Here is a 25,758-nt window from a genome sequence, read left to right on the forward strand (position 1 = left end):
AAGAAATCATTATCTTACCAGCTCCAAATGGCACATAGGCAAACTTCTCTCCTGATGCTGGGTTATCCTGTAAATAGCGATCAGGATTGAAGTCCAGACGTTCTACCCATGAGTCTTTAAGTCTTTGATTGACGGTAGGAGAAACACACACCTGATGTCCTGGAGGAATGGTATACCCTGCCACAGTCTCAAAGAAAAACAACATATTTCATTTAAAGAATTTTAAAATACTACCAAATAATCAAATCATTGTATAATAAAGTATTTACATACATGGGTTATACATTTATTTTAAAAATTGCTATATGGTAGACCAGCTAAAATTATTTTGATCCCAAATGATTTTCAAGTAAGCCAACATTAAGTTGGAAGTATGTAAACAAATCAAATTCGTAATGCCTCAGAGGAAGAGTGGAATTTGGGGGAGCATGTTACTATCTGATTTATATACTTTATACTGTTAGAATTTTTTTATATAAGAAAATATTTTTTTTAAAACCAAGGGGGAAAAACCTTAACTGTTAAATGAAAATAAAGAGTATAATTGGCATTCAAAATTAGCATGTATGCTATCTATAATTATGTAAAAAAATTCACATATTTAGTATAAAGTTAAAATTATGTAGAAGTTGATGATTATTTTACTTTTTTTAATTAAAAAAATTCTCTTTGATACTTAAATTTCTTCATTTTGATAAATAAATTCTGGGAACAAAGAAGGAGAGATTTAGTCAAGAGACTTACCTGAGGAGTTTTGGCCATTCTCATCATGGTCATTATAGGAGGTCTAAGTCTTAATGTTTCTTTTATGCAGCGATCAAGTAAATTTAAATCCTTGAGCTAAAAAAAAAGAAAAATCTCCTGATTTTTTACAAATATTTAACATACTTTAGGAGCATAAAAAAATTATTTTCACTTTTTTAATATTTATTTTTTAGTTGTAGTTAGACACAATACCTTTATTTCACTTGTTTATTTTTGTATGTGGTGCTGAGGATCGAACCCAGGGTCTCGCACATGCGAGGCGAGCGCTCTACCTCTGAGCCACGACCCCAGCCCTTCACTTCTTGATTAACACAAGATAGCTTGTATTCCTGGGAGAAGTACAGAGGTAACTGTTTAAAGAGAGCTGGGATTAAAATGTCCTACCACTGTCTACCATCAACAAGAGAAAAAAGGAGGGCAGGCCAACAGGAAGAGGAACTTTCACCCTGAAGAACAGCATTGCAAGGACCTACAAAATTCACTCCATCAAAAATTAAGAACATGGGCTGGGGTTGTGGATCAGAGGTAGAGTGCTTGCCTCACACGTGTGAGGCACTAGGTTTGATCCTCAGCACCACAAAAAAAACAAATAAATAAACAAAATAAATGTAAAAAAAAAATGAGAACATTAACAAATCAAAGTCATCTTTTTTGGGGGGGATGGGGGTGCCACAGGGATTAGACTTAGGAGCACTTGACCACTGAGCCACATCCCCAGCCCTATTTTGTATTTTATTTAGAGACAGGGTCTCACTGAGTTGCTTAGTGCCCCACTGTTGCTGAGGCTGGCTTTGAACTCACGATCCTCCTGCCTCCCGAGCCACTGAGATTACAGGTGTGAGCCACTGCGCCCAGCCAAGTTTTTAAACTATAGAAAATTGGGCTGGGGTTGTGGCCCAGTGGTAGAGCACTCGCCTTGCATGTGCAAGGCCCTGAGTTCAATCCTCAGCATCACATAAAAATAAATAAAATAAAGGTATTGTGTCCAACTACAACTAAACTAAATATTAAAAAAAAAAAAAAAAAAAACTAAGGGGAAGTTTTTCCTAAACAGTTCGGCAAATATGCCAACCTATTTTCCTTGAATCATGTTTTGAATGATTCTCAAATTAATACAGCTACAAAAAAAAAAAAAAAAAAATCAAGGTATCTTAAATTGATCACTTGGAATTTAAGATTTAAAATTTTCTTTCTATTAGTAGAACAATATAAGACAAAGTACAGGAAAAATAAAACAGAAGTATCTTAATATTGTAAAACATCTGCTACTTTGCTAAATATTATCTCTAGTTCTTGTTTTTGTTATTAAATCATCTGCCAGAACTTAAGAGCACTCATATTATTAGATAAATATCTCCTAAGTCCACCCAGAGCAAAAGTGTTAAGCTGGAGATGTGATTGATATAAAATAAGAATTGTAATACATTCTGTGGTCATGTAAAAAAATTTTAAAAAAATAAATAAAATTGCATTCTCAGTTAAAAAAAAAATCTAGAAAATTAACTAAAGGCTTATAATAATCTAATTCAGAACAAAAAAGCTGGATCTTGGTGAAAAGAACAAGCTTTGTGGTCATATAACTTATGCTATGTCCAGATCCATGATAGCCTCAGAAATGAAGAGCATGGCAGCTACAGCAGCCTAACAACTATACAGGAGCCAGGACAAATATTTCAAAACATCCTATAGAAATTGTTTAACAATGCCATGTATCTGAGGTGGAGATATCAGTTGATGCTAACAAGGGCAAAACGCTTAAAAGAAAAAACTAGGAGAGCGTAAGACACTGGGTTCATTCCCCGCACCACATTTTAAAAAAATGAACAAATAAAATAAAGGTATTGTGTCATCTACAACTTGAATAAATAAATAAAAGAAAAAACTAGGGACTGACACCTACAGGAAACTGGGAAGTTCCACATAAGGTAATTGAAAGGCCACAAGTATATAGGGAGCTTTGCACATGCCCAGATAAGATCTGCTAGAGCAGTCATCTTCCAAGAGTGAAAGGTAAGTAGAGTTATAACTGCCTATTAAGGTGTTGATAAATCTTCTCTAACACATACAGCTCCTTAGTAAAAGTTAGGAGACTTACTATTCAAAACATTACTAGAAATCACTTAATAATTAGGTGACCATTACAGTAAACAGGCAAAGAATTCAGGGATTTCACTAGACAGACTTTATATAATTAATCTAGAAAAGTTACTAAACAAAGAAGAATATACACATTTACCAAAAAAACTAGCACCAATAAACCAATGGAAGACAGAATCTGATTTCCAGAGTTGTCACATTATTTTTAAAATGTACAGTTTTCAACAAAAATATTAGAAATACACCCCCCACACACACACACATTAAAAAAAAAGGAAAATATGGCTGAAATATAGGACAAAAATAGTTTAAAAAAAACTGTTCAGACATTAGACTGACTAGAAGAAGAATTTAAATGCGCTATTATCAGCAGGATTAAGGAAATAAAGAAACTAGGGTTGGGATATAGCTCAGCAGCAAAGCATTTGCCTCACATTCTCAAAGACCTGGATTTGATCCCTAGTTCCAAAAAAGGAAAAACAAACAAACAAAAAACTGTCTAAAGAATTAAAGTATGAAACAAAAACTCAGCAAATAGAGAGTATTAATAAAGTCTTGTTTTGTTTTTCAATATTTTTAGTTGTAGATGGACACAATACCTTTATTTTGTTTATTTAGCTTCATTCTTTTATGTGGTGTAGGGATCAAACCCCGTGCCTCATGCATGCTAGGCAAGCACTCTACCACTAAACCACAAGCCCAGCCCTTGTTTTGCTTTCTTAAGTAGGAATTCTGGAATTAGAAAGTATAAGGACTTTGAAATGAAAATTTCAACAGCTGGGCATGGTAGGACACATCTGTAATCCTAAAGACTAGGGAGGCTGAGGCAGGAGGATTGCCAGCCTCAGCAACTTAATGGGGCCCTAAACAACTTAGCAAGACCCTGTTTCAAAGTATAAAAAGGACTGGGGATGTAACTCAGTGGCTGAGCACCTATGGGTCTAATCCTTATTTAAAAAAAAAAAAAAAAAAAAAAAATTTTACTAGAGTGACTCAATAGTAGACGTAAACAGGCAGAAGAATAACACCAAAAAGAATAAAATACTAAAGAATATATTTAATGAAAGTGTAAGTCTTGTTTACTAAAGACCTAAAAGAATGGAATAACACCCCATGTTCATGAGTCTAAAGATTAAGATTGTTAAGAAGGCAAATGCTCCCAAATTTACATGTGGATACAATGCAATCACTACCCTAGCTTCTTTGCAGAAACTGACAAGTTGATTCTAAAATTCATGTGGAAATGAAAGGAACTAAGAATAGCTAAAAACGGCCTTGGAAAGAATAAGTTAGAGAACTCACATTTCCAAATTAAAACTTAATACACAACTACAGTAATTAATGGCATAAGGCTAAACATATAGATCAATGGAATAAAATTCAGAAATAAAGTCCTAAATTGATGATTGATTTTTTTTTACAAAAGACCATTCAATGGATAAAGAATGGGCCTTTCAACAAATAGGCTGAGACAACTGGATTTCCATATGACAACAAAAAGTAAGCTGGTTGTCTACCTTACCTATATACAGAAATTAACTCAAAATGGATCAAAGGCCCAAATGGTAAGAGATGAAATTACAAGATGTTAAAAAGAAAACATAGGACTAAAGCTTTGCAGCTTTTGATTAGGGAATGGGGGGTGCATACTAGGGATTGAACTTAGGGGCATTTGACTACTGAGCCACCTCCCCAGCCCTTTTTTGTATTTTATTTAGAGACAGAGTCAAGATCTGAACAGACATCTCTCCAAAGAAGATACACTAAGGCCAAAGAGGACATTAATATACTCAAACAACACCAGAACAAAATACCACTTTACACCATTATAATCAAAAAGGCAATAACAAGTTTGGCAAGGGTATATAGAAATCAAAACCCTCATACACTGTTGGTGAGATTCAAAAGTGGTACAATCTCTTGGAAAAAAAATCTAGTAGTTCTTCAAAATGTTAAGCATAAAAAATGTCAGATGACCCAGTAATTCTACTCATACACAATACACCCCACAAAATTAAAAATAAATGTCCACTCAAAATCAGTCCACAAACATTTAGAATGACATTATTCATAAAACTCAAAAGTAGAAACAACCCAAATATCTATAAACTGACAAATGGAAAAACAAAATGCAGCACACCCATATGTTACTGATGATAAAGACTGCAATACTGATACACACTACCACATGGATGCAACTTAACATGCTGCTATGGTTTGAAAAACATTTATGTGAGTCCCCCAGAATTTCATGTGTTGAAAAGCTGATCCCCAGAGTGTGGTGATGCTAAGAGGTTACAGGGCCTTTTATGGTGGGGACCAGTGGGAGTACTGTCCTTGGAAGGGATTGAGATAGTTCTCAAGAGACCCCGAGTTAATTCTTGAGACCATTGTTATAAAAACAGCAAGACAAGTCCTACTCCTGCTCTGGCTTCCTGTCTCACTATGTGAGTTCTCACTCCTAACACTCCTGCCATGATGCTGCCATCTGCCATGATATATCAGTACAGCCAAGGGGGCCCTTGCCAGAACCAGTGCATGCTATCTGGATTTTGATCCTCCCTTTTTGTAAAAAAAAAAAAGCACAGATATATAACTATGAGAGCTAAATAAATCCTTTTTCTTTATAAAGTACCCAACCTCAAGAATTTCATTATAATAAACTGACTAAAACAAATGCTAAGTGAAAGAAGCTAGTCATGAAATACCAAATATTTATGACTCTATTTATATGAAACGTCCAGAATAGGCAAACCCAAATAAACAAATAATAGATTCTTGGTTGCTGGAAATAAGGGACAGGGGAATAGAACATTTCTGTTAAAGGGTACTGACTCTTTGGGGAATGATGTAAATGTTATAAAATTTGTTTGTGATGATGGTTTCCCAACTCTGAATATACTAAAAACCACTAAGTTTTATACTTTAAATGGATAGATTTTTGGTGTTAATTTAAATCCCTTAATCTGGTATTTAAAAGGTTACTAAAATCAAGATTGAAAAAGAGGATATCACTACTGATCTTTCAAAAATAATGATGATTATAAAAATAATACTATGAGCAACTGTATGCCAAGATGAAATGGATAAGTTCCTAAAAAGCCACAAACTATAAAATCTGGCATGCACACACAAAAAAGGAAAATGTAAATATACCTATAACAAGTAAAAGAGATCAAACTGAATTCATAATCAAGAAACTTCCCACAAAGAAAGGCACAAACTGATGGATTCAAGGGTAAATTTTATCAGATATGTAAAAAAGAATTAATACCAATCTTTCAAAGTTTTCAGAAAAACCGGATAAAGGAAATACTTCCAAATTCATTTTAAGACCCTGATACCAAAGCCAAAGACATCATAATAAAACTACAAAAATCCTCTCTAAAATACTAGCAAACAGAATACAGCAACATATAAAGAGGACCGTAAGACAAAGTAGGATTTATCCCAGGAAAATAAGAATATCTGAAAATAAATGTAATATGCTATATTCGGCTTCAAAGGTGGAACCTCAAGTCAGTCCTTCTCACTTCTTTTCTGCCAACAAGCCAGGTGCAGGGTTCGTGGAGTTCTAGAGTCCATTACTACTTTGCTCAAGCACAGGCCTTTCCAGACCACAGAATTCTAAGTCGTTCAGAGGCTTCTACAATACAGTCAAGAAGTAAGTACTAAAGAAACAACCAGAGATATCTCTCAGGAATCATCTAAAACGTACATGATAAAGTTTACGAAAAACAGCAGTAATAGGATATCGTAGACAAGGAAAGGGGGAATTTTCTAAAAATAGAGAAGCTTATCAATTTAAGCTGAAGTGTAAATACACAAAACCTCAACTTCCCCCTTTAAAGGGGACAAATTAGCCACAGATACTCGGAAGTTACAAGGCAGCAATGAAAGTGAAAAATCCAACCAACCTGATCATAAGTTAAAGGAGGAAGATCCTCCCCGCAAACTGTACGCTGTTCTAAATAACATTTTTCTTGAAGTGTTTTATCTCTGGCCAAAAAGAAGCCCATCCAGGCACTGGTAGTTGAAGACGTATGCTGTCCTGCCAAGAGGAGTCCAATCAGCATCCCTGCTATTTCTTCATCTGTCAAAGGACGCCCATCCCTACAGAATGAATCACATGCACAAACTTAACATTTTGGCAGACACATTTCATGCCTCAACCTTTAAATAAAGGGTCATAACAAATACTTTATAAAAGTATAAAAAAACCTCTTTCATCTGCCTACCACAAGTCAGAGTATTTTTCCCCCTCAAAGACTCAACCAGTAGAAAACATGATTTTGATTCCAAACATCTTACCTACCATTAATTTTCACCAGCCTAGTCAACAGGATGCCAGTAAGGCATGAGACCTCAATATCATATATCTCAACAACTGTAAAAATCCCAAAGGTTATAGCTAGTGACTTACTTTGTCAACATCCTTATTTTCTACCTGGAAATGTTATTTAACTATGTTTTAATGTGTAGTTTACGACTTTTAACTTAATATGTGATCTGAACAGCTCTTACTTGTATGAAGAATCTAGTAGAGTTTGGAGAATGTCATCGTTTTTTTCCTCTGACTGCCTGCGTTTTTGGATTGCCTTATAGAAAATATTCTTGATCTCTCGATGAGCTCTGTCTCTGCGTCTATTTAAACATAAAAATATTTTTTTAAAAATAAAGTCACACTTTCCAAGACCAAATTCATTTTGAAAACTCAGACCTAGTTTATTAAAGCAACCATTTTTAACTAACTTAATGACCCTAAAATAATTGGCAAAAACTCAGAGCCAAGAGAAAAAAGTCATAAACATCTTATATGGTTAAAATTTTTTACATAAGAAGAGTGCATATTCATATATAGCTCAAATTCTTAACTTACTGTTTTCTAACTAAAAGCTTAAAACAAGCATGAAATTCCTTTAGAAGCATTTTCCAGCTCAACAGAAAACAGAACACTCTTTCAAGTTAACATCAAATTCCAATTTTAACCAAATCAATTCTTGAAGGAGAAGGGTCCATCTAAATAATTTGATACTTTCGTTTTCTAAACAATATTCGTTTTGCAGGAGAAAAATGGTAATATAGTCAGAAAACAAGCTTCAACTCCCAAAACTTAACCTTTAAACAGGGAGGGTACTCACTGTGTATCACAAGTACTGTGACACACATAGCACTGTCCTCAATTCACATTTAGTGGCATAAGATCACACAGCCAATTAACAATGGAGCTGGAATTTAAAAACCAGTCAATCTCGCTCCCACGTCCCCTCTTAATCAAGTCCTCTAATAAAAAATCCTGCCCTGCCCTATTTTACTTGCAAGACCTGCTGAGGATCAACTGCAGTACTACGTACAGAAAGTAAGAAGACAGTGAACACAGCAGAGACAGGAAAACACAAGGCCTGTTTAGGAAAGCGAATGGAGTGGCCGGTGGTGCAACTCAAACACATGCTTAGTATGTGTGAGACTCTGGGTTCAATCCCCAGAACCAATACATACATAAATTTTTAAAGAGCTAATCAAAGAATCTGACTAAACCAGTTGATTCAAGTAAAACAGAAAGCTAAGCAGGCTATCGTACTAAGCTCAAGGATTCTGACCTCATCTAGAAGATAGGGCAGGTAAAAATAGGCGGGGTGCACTTTTATGAAAAACCTACAATAGGCCAAAAAATGTGCTGGGTGTGTTCATTCATATACACATGCTTTTATTTATATATATATATGAATGAAAGCATTTCGAAAACTACAAGGTTTCTTACAAATATAAAGTGTTAAAAAGAGTCGCTGAGAAGCTCTCCTAGCTTTCCTGTTTAGTCCCACCCTCTTTTATTCTGCAACTACATAGAAGGGGTAGAAGCAGAAGGAAAAGGAAATACCAATTCACAACTCCCCCCCATCTCTCACCTAAATAGAAATGACTCTGCAAAGGTACAAAAAGACTAATATGCAAGATACATACAAGTCCTAAGGACAATATTTCTTAGCATTACAGTACAGTTAGGAAGAAGACAAAGAAAAAATTAAATAAAGTCACAGATCTTCAGAAGAAATGTCATAATATACATACTAAAAAACCATCAGAAAACTTCAAAATAAGTACTTAAAGGAGAGCCAAATCAGAATTCAGAGACTTTCCTGAATACAAGGAATATGTCAGATAATTAGGCTTTAAAATATTAGAATAGACATCAAATCACCTTTTTAATAAGCTAAAACTTACTTTAAATGAGCTCACTCCATTTAAAAAAAAACCTGTCCTCAACTTTTTGTTTTCTCAATTCTTACAAAAGAATAACAGTTCAATCTGTGTATGGGGTGAAGGTGGGAGTTCATAACCCACTTGAATCAAAGTGTGGAATATGATATGTCAAGAAATTTGTAATGTTTTGAACAACCCACAATAAAAAATTAAAAAAAAAAAAAAAAGAATAACAGTTCATATTCTCCCCAAATTTAAAAGCATACCAACATTAGAGTAATTGCACAAAATTAAATTGGTGTGATTATCTTCTTTATCCATACCTGAAACTAGGCAGGGGCAGCCAACCTGGCAACAGCCAGGCTGCATGACTAAAACCTCCATCCAAATCTGCATACAGCTGTGCCACCTTCTCATTCAGTTGACTTCTGATTTCCTTTCCGTGTAAACAATGACTGGCTGTTAAAATTATGAGCTCAGAAAGAGCTTCAAACACATCTAGGGGTTAAAAGAACATTCTCATTACTATTTCCAAAAAGTCTTTAAATACTGTTTTCTTGAAGCTGTAAAGGGATTATGAAGGAGAATTAAGAATTTAAAAAACTCAACAGGCCAGGCACAGTGGTGCAGGCCGGTAACCCCAATGGCTCTGGAGGCTGAGGCAGGAAGATCTCAAGTTCAAAGCCAGCCTCAGCAACAGTGAGGCACCAAGCAACTCAGTGAGACCCTGTCTCTAAATAAAATACAAAATAGAGCTGGGGATGTGGCTCAGTGGTTGACTGTCCCTGAGTTCAATCCCTAGTATCCCCCCAAAAAAACCTCAAGAACAAACAAGATCCCATTCGTGTAACAAAAATGTTTTCTGACTGATGACATGGCTATGCAGAACACTGAAAGAGATAAACTAAATTATGGGACACACCTAGTCCCTCTGTTCATCCAAAGTAGAAGCCACAAAGGCATCTCTAAACCTCATTCTAAACCTCATTCATGAGTTCTTCTTCATCTTGAAAAGATAAAATGGACATTAAAATAAATGTGGTTATCTTATTTCCAAGTCACCACCACACAAAAAAAGCAACAAAAAGGTCATTTAGAACATATGAGGACAATAATGCGGTACACTTCCCAGAGAATGGTAGTCAAAGACCCAAGACTTAATTTCTCCAGAGTCCAATGTAGGAAAATTAGGACTAAAAATTGAAGTGTTGGCTATATATAAAAGAAAACTTTAATCACCCATTGGCACATCCCAACATCAGAGACATGCATTCAGCATCCAATTTGATGATGCTTCCAAGTCATAAGTTAATCCAATAAATTTCCTATTCTTTATTCACCAAACGAACTTCAAGTTAGCATTTGGCTTTCCAATTAGATTTGCCAAAAACAGATCAGTAAATATTGTGTCTCACATGTATTTATGAAATTGGCATTCTAATGTACACATCAGCTTCTTGTATAGTTATAAAATATATTACATCAAAACAATTACATCTGTATGTAATATGTGTTATATATCTTAGTAATATATTATCTATGTTAATATATTGTACATTATATACTTATTATAAGCCATCTATAATTTTATATGTATGTGCCTATGTATTAATATGCAAAATTGTATGTAACATATATATAATTATATATAACATGACATGTGAGCTATGTGTGTATAAATACATATACATATCATTGACTGTAGATATCCTAAAAATAAAACAAATTTCTAGACCCTTTGTAGAAGCTGAAGCCCAAACCCAGAAGAGGCAGTCTGCTGCCCTGTGAACAGATGCTGCTTCCTGCTATAGATATGACAAATGCCTCTGAAGGCAACACATACTGTAGGCCAGTATAAACACTGGATTCACAGTTGCAACTCCAGGTAATCAAAAAATGTCCCTCTCATTAAATTCAAGGTAGTTCTATACACCTGGTACTTTGCTTTATATATCCACACATACATAACTCTACATTCACAGAAAAGTAGAATAATAGGACAAATGTAAAACATTTTGCTTACTTTTTTCTCCACTTTCTCCCCAACTCTGAAAGTATTCCTTTGTTTCTTTTTCAATTATAGAAACACACTGTTTAAAGTGGGCTATGTTAAGGCCACTCTTTAACATTTTCTTCTGCTCCAAGAAAACCTTCAAATTAAAAAAAAAAAAAAAATTAAGGATATAAGCCATTAAAATATGTGCTTGTTTTATCATAAGATCCATTAGGTTATTCTAACATGTAAAATAGTATTCTAGAAAATTGAAAATAAAAAAGAATTAAAGAATTTTTTTGAACTATATAAGATGTGAGTAACTTAGAACACCTATGCATACATATATCTGAAGTAACAAGTAGAAAAAAGGTGCCTGCTTCCAGAATCCTAGAGAAATCTACTGGTAATCCCTTGTTCTTACAGACCCTTTTCCTGATACTGGAGGGCTCATTATACTTTGACATTATTTTTATCCTCCTTTGCATACTCTCCTATTTTATTTCCCCCCCCAAAAAAGTTGTCATCCCTCACTGATACTATTTTCCAGAAGTTTAATTAGAACAGTCTGAAAACATAAATTTATACTATGACAACTAATGGTAAACCGTCCAAGTCATTTACACATAAATCCAAGCAGAAGGATTTTCCAAGGCCCTTGCTTTTGAACTTGAGAAGCATTCATTCCTCCACAACTTCCCCAACCCCCAAAACAACATTTTATTGTCTATTCTTAAATACTATACTTAGGTACTGAGTTATGTATAATAAAAGTACAGCCAGAACCTACACAAAGCAGCTGACCAGTTAATCTAATTCATGTTCTATACCAACTTATAACACCTTAATTTTTACTTTAGATGGGAAAAACACAAACATATCTCACACCTGAAGTAGCTGCATTAAAAAGGGACCTGTGGGGCTGGGGTTGTGGCTCAACAGTAGAGTGCTTGCCTAGCAATGTGCGAGGCCCTGAGTTCAATCCTCAGCACCACATAAAAAATAAATAAAATAAAGGTATTGTGTCCAACTACAACTAAAAATATTTTTAAAAAATATAATAAACTTACAGGGATAGCCAAAGTATTTTCTACAGTACTTGCTATGTGNAAAAAAAAAAAAAAAAAAAAAAGCACATCATTACACTGTTTAAAAAAAAGGGGGCGGTGGGGGGGACCTGTGAAGTCGTCAGCAATTTCCAACTCTAAGTTCTTAGGCTAGAATTTCAGACAGGAGTGGGTAGATAGGAAATCCTTTTGATGAAACAATAGGATTTCCTTGTTAGCTGCTCAGAGCAAATCCCAATATGCTAAGTGATTGTTGATTCCATTTCTTTGTGTAGGAAGCCTTTTATAATTATTTTGCTTATGTCAGCAAATATAATGCAAAATTCCTTATGAGTTACATACGGTTATTCTTCTTTGAAATATATCATGTTTCTTCATATTTTCTCTCTCTCTCTTTTTTTTTGTGTGTGTGTGTGTGTGTGGTGCTGGGGGTTGAACCCAGGGCCTTGTACACAAAAGGCAAGCACTCTCAACGGAGCTATATCCCCAGCCCTTTATTCATATTTTCTAACCAAAGAATAAATTGTTTCTACATTTTAAATGTATAATATTAAACTACATAAAACTATTATAGTATAGAATGGTCTTTATTCTAAATAAGTGTTACTTACTGCATTAGGCACATCATATCCAACTCCCTTCCCAAACACAGGTGTTGTCAGACGGCTATAAACATCCTCAGCATTCAGGTCTTCATTTTTACTATTAAAAAACAGTGCAGCAGCATCACTCCCCAAAAGGTAAGTAAACGTCTTGCCCACCATGGTAAAACTAAATACAGGTCCATACTAGAAAGAGAAGAGTACTCATGTTACACAAAGATACATAGCACCAAGATATTAATTTCTTAAATCACACATTATAGAAAAAACATAAAACATTCATAAACCTTAAAACACTTTTTTTTCATCTTGCCATACTTTCCCTTCCTATCATTGTCCAATTTATAATTATATTCATCTAGTTGCAAATGTAGTATAAATACAACTTTTTATTCCGCTTTTTTCACTGTTTATATTGAAAATATTTTCTATCACTAAAACATTAGATATCTACTTTCTTTCTATCATTAGACATCACAATGTTAACTTAAATTGCTTTATTATTGTTGCACATATGGATAATGTATCAGGGTTCTTTTTGTTTTTGTTTTTATTATGAATAATTCTACAACTGGGGTTGTGGCTCAGCGGTAGAACGCTTGCCTAGCACATGCAAGGCCCTGGGTGTTGTGTCCAACTACAACTAAAAATATTTTTAAAAAATATAATAAACTTACAGGGATAGCCAAAGTATTTTCTACAGTACTTGCTATGTGAATACTCTAAAAGTTTATTTAGTTATCAGTTTTACACTATTTCATCAACATGAATGATTTTATTTTCTTGTTGCTATTGTTAAATTTTGTGAGGTATTAAAAGTTTTACCTTGCAGTGTTTTTATTATTATTAAAGACTATACTCTGGGAATATAATCATAAACAAATATATTGTCTTAAGACTCTTTTCCCTTGGAAAACACACAAACTTATCAAATAATCAATATTAACAAATATAAAATTGCAAATGGGACAAACATTACACAACGGAAAGCAACTCTCTGTGATGAGATAGCCTATAAAAAGGGAGCACCTAAAGAGAAAAAGACACCTGACCTGAAACTTAAAGAATAAGCAGGAGTTAGCTTAGCAGTCAAAAATGCACAAAGGACATAAAGATGAGAGAAAAAGAGGAGAGGATGAAATGAGAGTTAAGTAATGTCTAGACTACAAAGAGCCTTATAAATCATATTAAAGACGTTTTTTCCTTGAAAGCATAGGAAACTGTGAGGAAAACACATTGATCTATATACATTTGAAAAGGTGTCTGCTAAGTGCAAAGAATGAAGGGACAGGAGCAGAAAGGGTTTCTGTAGTTAGAGAACATGCAGAAATCTGATGATAAGCACTTAGCAAAAAGTAATAGTGAAATAATGGAAACAGAGACAGACAACCAAGTAGTTCTAAAGACAGAATCTGCAGACATGGTGGTAGATTGATAGAGAGCAAAGTTATCAAGAAGGAATTTTATGTGCTGGGGCTGTAGCTCAGTGGTAGAGTGCCTCACACATGTGAGGCACAAAATAAACAAAGATATTGCGTCCATCTATAATTAAAAAAAATTTAAAGAAAGAAGGAATTTTATACTTCTGGTACTTTACAAAACTATAAAAAAATTAATAAGAGAGTAGAATAGAATAATCAGGATAGCAGAGAGAAAAGTCAGTGGTTAAATAAACATTAGAAATATTGGATTTCAGATGCCTTGGAGACAACTAAGAGAAGGAATCATATGAAAGTTGGAAAGTTGGATATCCAGGTTTATAGCTCAGAGAAAAGACCCAACGTGCACAAATTAATTTGGCTATCTACACATAGCCAGTAACTAGAAGCTCCATGAAGACAAGATCTCCTAGAAAACAGATGTAGGACCAAACCTCGGAGAACCCCAACAGGAAACAGCCAGTCATCTACCCACAACTGAGAAAAAAGTAGTCAAAGAAGCCAAGTTCACTGGATTTGTAACAGAGGTCACTGGTGAAGGGGTGAGAGGAGACTAGAGTGGACCAACAATTAGGTAAACAGAAGTGGGGAAAACAGCAAGTAGACAACTCATGGAAGGGGAGCCACATGAAAGAAGACAGAGGTTAAGAGAAGCTTTGATTTTTAGATACAAGTCACTGAAAATTTTTCAGAGAAAAAGGGAAAGAGCCATTCAAGAGAAAAGATATACATTGAGAGAAGAAATAGTATACTGTTGTGAGACAAATGAGGGATGAAGATATTGGCCTCCAATAGGAGGCAACAGTTTTATAAAATTAAGATGATGGTACATAGTAAGCTAAAACACAAGATTCTGAAGCCAGACTGCCTGGATTCAAGTTCCAGTTCCTCCACTTATTAGCTGTGTGACTTTAAATCAGAAACCTTAACCTCTCTGGGCTTCAGTTTCCCTCATCTAGAAAATGGTAACAATAAAAACAGAACTTGGTTAACAGATCTATTGTCAAGATTACTTATTTGTTTATTTCTTTTTGCAGTGCTCAGGATTCCTCACACATACTAGGCCAGTGCTCTATCACTGAGATATATCCCTAGCCCAAAATTATGTTATATTCATAATTTATATAAATTATACATAGAGGACAAAAAAATGCTTTGACTATAGCAAATATGACTTATTTTTGATGATTATTATTATTACAATCATCATTATTATTAAAAGCATAGGCCCAGAAATCAGACTTTGTGTAAATATTAACTTGCCACTGGCTAGCAAAGAGTTCAAGAACAAATTATATAAAATATACCTGAAAGAGTTTTTGTGGTACTTCGGTGAAAACAATTATGTAAAGTATCAAATCATGACCCAATAATGTTTTTAAATTGTTACTGTGATAAAAAGAAAGAGAATAGAGACAATTAGGTTTGTATGTTCAAAAGTGAGTTCTCGGGCTGGGGTTGTAGCTCAGGGGTAGAGCTCTTGCCTAACAAGTGTGGGGCACTGGGTTCAATTTTCAGCCCCGCATATAAATAGATAAATAAAATAAAGGTCCATCAACATCTAAAAAATTTTTTTTAAAAATGTGAGCTCTCACTGGAAAGCTTAGGGGGAGACCAGGGATTGAACTCAGGGGCACTCGACCACTGAGCCACATCCCCAGCCCTATTTTGTACTTTATTTAGAGACAGGGTCTCACTGAATTACTTTTCACTTAGCGCCTTGCTGTTGCTGAGGATAGCTTTGAACTCGCAATCCTCCTGCCTTAGCTTCCTGAGCTGCTGGGATTACAGGCATATGCCACCATGCCCAGCTCATTGGAAAGCTTTTAATCACTCTTTAAATAGGAGACAAAGTCATCTACTCTGCTGGAAAGGTAGAAAGATTCAAAAGTTTAGAAAAGTGAAGGTATGAATTTGTTAATGAGATGAATGGGAAACTAAGGCATTTACAGAAACATCACAGAATTGTTGAGCAGAATTCAAATTTCATGCAAGGTAGGCAATAAGAAGAAATTAATCTAGCACAGGAAAGAACAAAATGATAAGTGCCTCTCCAGCCCCCCAGTTAATATTGCCAAGTAAGCCCAGAAATAGGATCCAGGGGGAGAGAAACTGAGCTATTAGAAAGAACATAACTGGAATGATGGGACCCAGACCCAAAGTAGAAAAAGGAAGAAACAAGGCTGACAGATGAGAAGAGTAAATGAGAACAAAATGGAGTAGAAGATCTAACGAAGTTAAAGAATGGTTATAATCAAAGGAGTCTCACAAGCAAATCAGGAGAAGGCATGTTATTTGGGAGCCTAAATTAAGATTGTTAGGTGCAATAGTTAATAGATCTAAAGTAGGACTGTGAAAAAAAATAAATAAAGTAGGACTGTGGAGTAAATAATTGAATTAATATAGGAAAGCTCATTAGAAAAGAGAAGGGCAAAGAGATGAGTGCCCATGATGTCATATGGGTCATCCAAGGGGGAAGGAAATCATGGAATATGTATAGAGCAGATTAGAAAACTTCAGAAATGTGATTAAGAAAAATGAGGCTCAATTTTATCAATTTTAACTATATTCAGTGCAAACAAACTTTAGAGCTGTGATTTTTATACCATAAGTCATCAGAACTACAGGTTTCCTTAATGGTGTCTCAGAGAACTACCCCCAGGACAAGGGGAGAAACTAAAAAGAGTTTTAGGTTTTTAAAGGTCTCTCCAATGCCTTAGATCACAGCAGCTTCAATTTTATGATTTCTATACTGTCAATAAGCATAAGATCACATTTTTTTCACTGTGCTGCCATTTATAAAGAAAAAAAAAATTTGAAAAGCACTTATCTGCCGCAGTCTGGCTGGGCACACAGCCTTGTAGGTTCAAACAGCAACGTTTATTCCCAAACTCTCACCGGCACTCTACACACACTTCCTGAGAACACACTCCCTCCACCCAGCTCAGTCAATTCTCTCTGAACCCCACAAGAACTCCAAAGTAGCGGGCCCAGGATCCGCCCTAATCCCAGCAGGCTCCGCCCTAATCCGGAGCTGCCTTATTTCCAGGATCCGCCCTAATACCGGAGCAGCCCTAATCCCAGAGCAGGGTCACCTTTCAACCATTCCCTCTAGCAAAATGCCAGGCCTCATTCAGACTAAGCTGTGGCTCTCAACACTTATCTATTTATCTAATTTTCCTAATTTTTTTCCTCTAATTATCTGGAAGACTTACCTTCTCATATGCATTTTCTAGGAATTCAATTGGACTTTTCCCAAATGCTATAGCATGCCCAAGGAATGGAATTGGAGAGAAAATGTATGGTGGACTTTTCTGCAAGAGAAAACAAAAAAATAATAAGTTCTCATTTTAAGAATCCATTTTAGTTTCATGACCAATTAAATGAAATTTGCTGTTAATACTTTAAAAAAAAAAATCACCAAAAAGTGAAACATCCAAAGTAATTTAAGAACAGCCAAACTGTCAATATCTTAGGAGAGTAGCTGAAGTTAAAATGAAGAGAAACTCAAAACATGGTATAAGATAAATGACTAGAGAAACAGAAAGATATCACAATTTTAAATGACACTATCAAGTATGTCCAGTACTGATGGCTTCCAGGCAACATTTCTAATTATTTAACAGAAAAAGAAAAAACAAGTAAGCAAACAAGCAAACAAGGAAATCACGTCATTGTTTCTTCACTTCAACCACTCACAATTTTAATCCCAGAATCTTGCCTAAGGAAGGAATAGAAAAAGCCAAACAGTAACTTGAGGTATAGAAATTAGAGAACTATTTAAGTGACATTTACAGTGAAAAGAATATATTTTATGCATTGCTCTCTGCAAATGAACTAGATCCATTAACTTTAATTTTTTTTTTAAATTTTAATTTATAGTGGGGGAGGGTGGGGACAGGCTGTGGTTGTTACTGGGGATTAAACCCAGGGTTCAATCCACATGCTAGGCAAGTGCTCTACCACTGAGCTACATGCCCAGCTTCTGATTTATAAAGTAGATCAATCCTACCTTTTTTCTAACATAAAAGGTTCTTTAGATGCCACAAAGTGAGACCCATAGAAACAACAGTAAATCTCCTGAAAAACAAACCTTCACTGATGAAAAACATGATCCTCCTCAGATATTTGGTGGCCTCAAACAGAAAAGAGCACCACCACCTCACCTGTCTTTCCAAAGACAAATACCACTTCCTCAAAAATCACCTGTGTTAAGAAAAATAGCAGTAGTAACTCTGCCTCCTACCTGTTATGGTAAACTATTTTAAAAGCTATTTAGAACTTAGTGCTAAATACAATGTACTTAGTTTATATAATGCATTATCAGAATAGTTTTCAATTGTTAAGGGTACACTGATCAAAAATATTTGGGAGGAGGGTTGGGGCTGTAGTTCAATGGCAGAGCGCTTGCCTAGCATGTGTGAGGCACTGAATTCGATCTTTAGCACCGCATATAAAACTAAACAAATAAAGGTATGTTGTCCATCTACAACCACGAAAAAAAATCTAAAAACTATTTGGGAGATCTTAAACTAGTGATCAAAGAAGTCGCTAAATTCGAGAAATTGACATTTTGATAGTAAAGGAAAGCTTTTACCACATTCTAGTCACCCCATAGTCACTGAACCACACACAAAGCCGCCTCCTGGAAGAGGGCAGCTACCAATAGCATCTCCATTAAGGCCCTCACCAAGGGCCCCCACCAAGGGCCCCAATGCAGCAATAAAGGCCAGCAGAGCCACAGGACACTCAGAGCCGAGGCCAGGGCCAGGGCTGCCAGACCAGCCACCACCATTAAGGCTGCAGCCCACACAGTTATCACTATGCCCACAAATGCAGCAAGCAGCAAGTACAACACCAGCCAGTACCAGACACGCGGCCAGAGCCGCCACGGACACCTCTGGAATCACGACGGCCAGCACGGCCCCCAGCACAAGGCCACGGCGGTAGAGACCGCCACGGACACCAGCAGCAATGTCGTCACTGCGGCCGCCACCAGCGACAGTACCACGAGACGACCGCCTCCCCGAGACCCGCAGCCCTGGCCAGGGAGCCGGTCAGCGCCGCGAACACGGTACATGTCGAGGTAGCTGATCGCGCCCTGTCCCCTAGGGTGCACTTACCGCCCCGGCTGGCAGTGGGACCAGGTGACTGACAGCGAGGCGGAACAGATAAACCAGGCTGAGTGTGAAGGCGCAGGCGATCAGCAGCATGGACAGAAGGTTGCCTCCAGTCACCCGCTCCATCGCCTGTCCCAGCACGGACCCGCCAGCCTGCAGAAAGCCCAGCAACACCATCCTGGCCGCCGCTTCGCTCCACCGGAGACACTGGAGGCCGAGGTACCGCCGCTCCTCCCAGCAGACGGAGCGAGAGCAGCTAACAGACGGGCCAGACCTCCAGGTCTCCTACTAAACCCACCACCCACACCCACCGCTCGCCCGCGCGCCACCACGTGCGTCACAAAAGGGGCGGGGCCTACATCTGACCACGCCCTCAGAGGTGCTCTACGACACCGAGGTCTCCTTGCGCCAGAGATAGGACTTGAGGAAGCGGGCTGCGTCTGTGGCACAAGGGATCCAGGGAGTAAAAAGAAGTCGGCTTAAGAGACGATCATTCCTTGAGGACGGCGGGCCATTCGGGCCTGCACCCCTGGGGTGCGGCCAGCCGGCAGCCGGCGTGGGAGGGGCTCGGCGGAGGGATCTCGGGGCGGGAGGTGTGGTTGCCGAATGGCGGCGGAGGCGCGCTCTGTGATTGCACCGCGCGCCCCTGAGGTGATCTCAGCCTATGTCGCGTCAGCAGGCGGAGTGGGTCAAGCGCCGCCTCCTGCCTGGGCTCGCGGAACGGCCGCTCCTAGCTCCCTCAGGTATCCCTTGCCGGGCACTGGGAGACAGCCCCTAATTGCGTTTGGAACCCAGAGTCGTGAAAAGCTGAAGCTTGCAGATGCCGACAGCACCTGAAGGGAGGTCAACCCCGCCCCATCCCAATTAAAAACGCTTTCACAGATATTAGTTAACAAAAGTTATTAGGTAAGATAAGTCTTTAAAATAAACGTAGATGTTATAAAAAGTAGTGGTCTGTTTGAGGCCACATTTCCAAGATTGCCCGTCATTCCGAGGGTTTATTATCCAGAAAGATTGGGAAGCGGGAGTTCAATCCTGAAGCCATCATCAAACTGATCTCATTCACTCCTGTGATGTCGCATAAGCTCTAAGGTGACCACCAAATTGAACTCTTACGAATTACTAACACTTGACTAGATTCGTTTGTTTATTCCATCAAGGTTAAGAGCTAGGTTTTGTGCCAAGCCTAGGGTTACAGCAAGGCCCTCAGGGAATGAATAAGAATATCCAATTGCCTACTAAATACTTCTACCTAGAGATCTAACATCCTTCTCAGAGTCAGTAAATCTAAAGCTAAACTGCTTATCTTCTCCCACCCTTCTGCCAACCTGCCCTCCTATAATGTCTCTGTAGGAAGTAGACCTCTATGCATCCTGCTTTCCTCCTCCTTCATGTCTCACATCTAATCAGTCATTAAATCCTTTAATTCTCCCACGTTAAAATTTCTCCATTCCTATGCCACACAGCCTTAGGTTAAGGCCCTCATGCTCTCTTATTTGCATTACTGCAATGTATCTGGGCTTCCTATTTCCAGAACTGTCTTCATCCTGACACTTCTTGAGTCACTAAAGTGGGTTTGGGCCAAATCCCAAGAGACATGGTGGTGAACACCATAATCCCAAATGTTGAAAATCATGAAAGATCTAAAATCCTAAAAGATCAAAACCCTAAAAAATGTAATTCTGGGGGGAAAAAAATTTAAATTCTTAAAAACACATTTGTTTACATCATTTAAGAGAAATTTATTTGAGGAAAACAAAAACAGGACAGAACGTTTCATAGACTACAGAATAAAATAGTCAATAACATTTTTGCAAGCATAAACATTCAGGTATGCTAATGACAGTTGCGCTGTTGTAACAATTATTAGCAGATGGATGGTATTCATAAAGAAACAAAAAGGGAATTCTATAAATGAATATCATTATGGTTGGTAATTGTGTACATACATTCAACTTTATAACTGCTGTCATCTGAAATGCCATAATGACAACTCAAGTCTTGATAAAATTGGTCAAAAACTATATGAGTTACTAGCTACCACTGCATGTGCAGTGTGGTTCAAAGAGCCAAGATCTCAAAGGACATCTCTTCATTCATTGAGGAAGTTTCAAGATACTTACATACACACACATTATTTACACACAAAGTCAAAGTGTAATTTGCTTTTGCAGAGTCAAATATGCAAAAAATAATAATAAATGCATAAAATGAATTAAAACTTTCTAAAAGTCAATATATCTTATATCTTCAGGGTTAGAAATAATGCAAAGATGAAAGACATAGTGTGGCAAGTGGTAAAAAATAATGTTGAAAATTTAAAACAAAGAAATTTGAAAATAAAATAAATTGAAAAATGAAAAAAAAATGTATTATGGGACAGATTATCAAGTGAAGATAGTTCATAACAAGTGGCCAACTTTCATGATCGTTAAATTTCAATCAGAGGCTTGGAATTTAATTAATGTTTCCATTTGTGTCCTGTTATAGGGAGAAGCATTGTAATCAAACTTACACAAGGGGCTGGGGTTGTGGCTCAGCGGTAGAGCACTCGCCTAGCCCATGCGAGGCCCTGGGTTCGATCCTCAGCACCACATATAAATAAATAAATAAAGATATTGTGTCCAACTAAAAAATAAATATTTTAAAAAAAACTTACACAAATAATTATATTGCCATGAAAATAAGAATCTCACTAATAGTTTCCAAATCCTAGAGGGATAAGACACAGAGAAAAAATAATTATTTTATCTTGTTCACAGAGGTATGCTTTACCAAATTGTTGCATCCCGCTTTCTCATGTCTAATCAGTCATCAAATCCTTTAATTCTCCCACGTTAAAATTTCTCCATTCCTATGCCACAGCCTTAGTTTAAAACCCTCATCCTCTCTTGTTGGCATTACTACAATGTATCTGAGCTTCCTACTTCTAGACCTGTCTTCATCCTGATACTTCTCGAGTCACTAAAGTGGGTTTGGGCATAATCCTAAGAGACATAATCGTGAACACCATAATCCCAAATGTTGAAAATCATGAAAGATCTAAAATCCTAAAAGATCTAGATAACGTAAGAGGAAGAAAAAAGAAATGTTTTTCTTAAATCTGTTAAAGAATCAGAACTGTGTCAAACAAAAGATCATGAAAATTAATTTTAGTTCAGCAGTCCATTCATCCCATGTTATTAATTCTTGTTGTGCTTGATGTTGAGTTAGCAGTTATGTGAAACAACCAGTTTCTTCATTAGCATTCTGGAAATTCTTGCCTAGTACAATGATAAGATCTTGAAGTTAGAAACTTTTCAGATTCCTTTCATTGAATCTACTGAATAATCCATGAAGACAAAAAACTTCAGGATTATAATTGCATACAACAGCTTTCAGGACATCAAAATGGTCCGTGAATGATAAAGCTTAAAAAGGCCATTAAAAAATCTTAAAATTTTGATGAGTGTTTATTATTGAAGCCAGATTTAAAGATGGGTAGTTAGTGTAGTTAGGTAAATGGGTCTAATATCCAGTAAAATGGAAAATGAAGGCCATGTTGAGAATGGAGTCCCAGAAAAGCAGAACAACACTTGCAATGTTAATGTTCCCAAGCCCCAGAGCCCATCCCAAAGAAATGTTAATGAAACAACTCCCAACAAACATGGCAGATGCTAATCCAAAAATCCTTCCTGCCCAGATTACTCCTTTGGCCCACGTGTGCCCCACCCTTTGGGCCTTCCCACCTATATTCCATCACTGAAAAATAACAGAACAAAGGACAGGAATGGGACAGAAATGCGGAAAAGCTGAAAGAAGACCTTAGCTATAAAAGACGGAAGACATCACCCTTCCACAGATTCCACCTCTTGAAGTCCCCTTCTTCCTCTGGGGAGAAGTCTTTTCTGCTGACCTTTAATAAATCTTCTACTTTCCACTCTAAAGTTGCCTTGGTGTGCTTCTCTGGTGTTATACTTCAACATTGGGGAAGCAAGGACTCTTCACCGTTAAACAGCAGTAACAGATTGGAGTTCCCCATCGAGATCTACACCGAGGTAAGCGCCTCTCCACACACCCAAAGTCTGTCTGAGGTGCATCTTTCTCTCTCTTTCTTTCTGGAGGGTGATGTGGGCACCCGACAGCTATTTAGACACAATTAGTGCAGCCGCCACTCTTCAAGACTGAGGTGAGAGGTTTCCCAGCCTAGGCAGCTCTGAATCACCTGTTCAATTCAGAGCAGGCATGTTGGGTTCTGCCAAAGCCGCTTCCCACTTTTCTGTCTGGGCCCAGAGAGCAATTGGTGTGAGTACACAGTATCCCTAATCCCGATCTACCTCAGATGCGTGGAGGTGGAGGAAGGAGTTTGGAACAACTGTGGAATTCCGGTCTGGGCTACACTCAGACCTATTCCTAAGATTCCTTTCTCTTGAGCCCCCTCCCGACAGCCCTAAGGGGTATCTAGGGTGATCGGTAGATGAATGGCACTGAGGGAAATCCCCAATCACATTTGCCTCCATGTGGGCTACACAACACTCCCAACCCTGCATCCATTCCCTCCTGGATGCTCCCCTTCCTTCGTAGGTCAGAAATGTTAGCAATTCAGGTTGTAGGACTGAGAGAAAGACATGGGATGATTAGTAAAAGCTGCCTATTGGGGTTTTTAGCCCCCGTTCCCTCCTGACCTGCGGGAGAGATTGGGGGAGCAACCCCCTACCAGGACAAACCAAGAAAGGAAAGGGTCAAGGGTCGACTGACCTCTGACCGGAGGACAATCAGACACGTCAGGGAGACCAGTCAAAGCTGTGTGAGAAAACACACACAGCTAATATAATTTACAGGAGCCAATCAGGATAAAGGTCAACAGGGTGGAGGGAGTTCACGTGTACACCCATCCTACAGGCCGTAATGGGTGACATGAGCTATCCACGAGGGCAGAAGGGTTCTGAGCCTATCCTAGAGGTCATCTGATTTTTCATCACAACCCAGGCAACACCTTCTGGCTGATCCCTAGGCGGCTATCTTAGCCACATATGGTCCCAGGACCTGGAAGCGGGTAGCAAGTTAGGTTTCCTCTTTTCTGATGCAATATGCACCAATGTTAAATCATGCTCTACAGCTTCCCAGGTTCCCTAATGTGCATAGGTAACTTTTACTAGTCTGTTTTACCGCTCAGATGTTTAAAATGTGCTGTGTTCTATTTAAGCTGCAAGAGGGATGCATTTTTAGAATCAACTCTTCTGGTAGTCTCTCCAATAGAAAGCGCTATCTCACAACCAGGAGGTATCCCTTACCCTCAGGAGGTTCCTTTAGTCTACAGAGCAAAGGCAACAAGAAGAGCGCACGATTCTCTTTTACTGTGGGTTCTTAGTGGCAGGGAGGAAAGCAGTAATGCCCTTAAGTCTGAATCCTCCCAGGGTCTTTGGCACAGGGCAAACTGAGACCCTAGCACTTTGCCAAAGGGGACCAGAAACACTTGGCAAAGCAAGGTGAGAGACAGGTTTTCTGGACCTTTTAGGAAACTCAAGCTTAGGGAGACGTCCCTAATGAGAACAGTTTTCTCCAGCGCGGGCGCCTGAGTCCTGTTTTTTTCTCTTCTCACTCAGATGGGAGCTTCTCTCTCCAATATGCCAGGTGCACCACTAACCTGCATATTGAAAAATTGGGATAGATTTGACCCTCAGACGCTCAAGAAAAAGCATCTCATTTTCTTCTACACCAGGCCTGGCCTCAATACAAACTCCCTGACGGAGAAACCTGGCCACCAGAGGGAAGTATCAATTTTAATATAATTTTATAGCTTGATAAATTTTGAAAAAAAGAAGGGAAATGGTGTGAGGTGCCATATGTTCAGGTTTTCTTTGCCCTAAGGGAAATCCCTAAATTATGCCAACAATGTAAAGTAGACTTAGCTATGATATCTGCCATGAAGAGAGAAAATCTTGGGGACTCACATACTGAGGAGAAAGAATCAGGAGGACCCACAAAATCTCCATCTGCTGTTGGTGTGCAACAGCAGCCCTCCTGTCCTCCATATCCTGGCCTCTCTGCATTTGCCCCAATAGACAGATCAAATATATTACCTCTCCAGGAGATGCCAGGAGGAGAATTTGGATCAATCAAAATTCATACCCCCTTCTCCCTTCAAGACCTAAGGGAGATAAAAACAGACTTGGGGAGATTTTCAGAGGACCCAGATAAAGGTATTTGACTTCACCTGGAAAGATATTATGCTATTACTCAACCAGTCTTTGAATTTTAATGAGAAGAAAGCAGCCCTAAGAGCAGCTGAGGAATTTGGGGATGATCTACACCTTGCTCTTTCCCCAGCAGAACAGACTAGGAGGAAACCCAATTACCCATCTGGAGCACAGGAAGTTCCCAGAAATGATCCTGAGTGGGACCCTGCCGCGTCCGGCTAACTGAGCCCAGTCCGGCGAGGGACAGCGGGGTTAAAAAATACACAGGACACCAAGGTTCTTCATCCAGGAGGGA

At 37.9% G+C, this 25,758-nt stretch overlaps 1 protein-coding gene across 1 annotated transcript; it reads right to left on the minus strand.

Annotated features, from left to right (window-relative positions):
• Positions 1-4: 4 nt before the first annotated feature.
• On the minus strand, positions 5-19,621 carry LOC107160045 (lanosterol 14-alpha demethylase; the record flags this gene model as incomplete). The annotated part of the gene is made up of 9 exons (XM_015506706.2): positions 19,288-19,621; positions 17,380-17,478; positions 12,735-12,911; positions 11,087-11,213; positions 9,387-9,561; positions 7,387-7,506; positions 6,780-6,975; positions 745-840; positions 5-187 (listed from the first exon to the last, which is right to left on the minus strand). Coding segments are annotated over exons 1-9 (1,347 nt in total), but the record flags the coding sequence as incomplete, so codon positions are not given.
• Positions 19,622-25,758: the final 6,137 nt, after the last annotated feature.

Source organism: Marmota marmota, unplaced genomic scaffold (assembly GCF_001458135.2).
Source record: "Marmota marmota marmota unplaced genomic scaffold, marMar, whole genome shotgun sequence".
Classification (NCBI taxonomy): domain Eukaryota; kingdom Metazoa; phylum Chordata; class Mammalia; order Rodentia; family Sciuridae; genus Marmota; species Marmota marmota.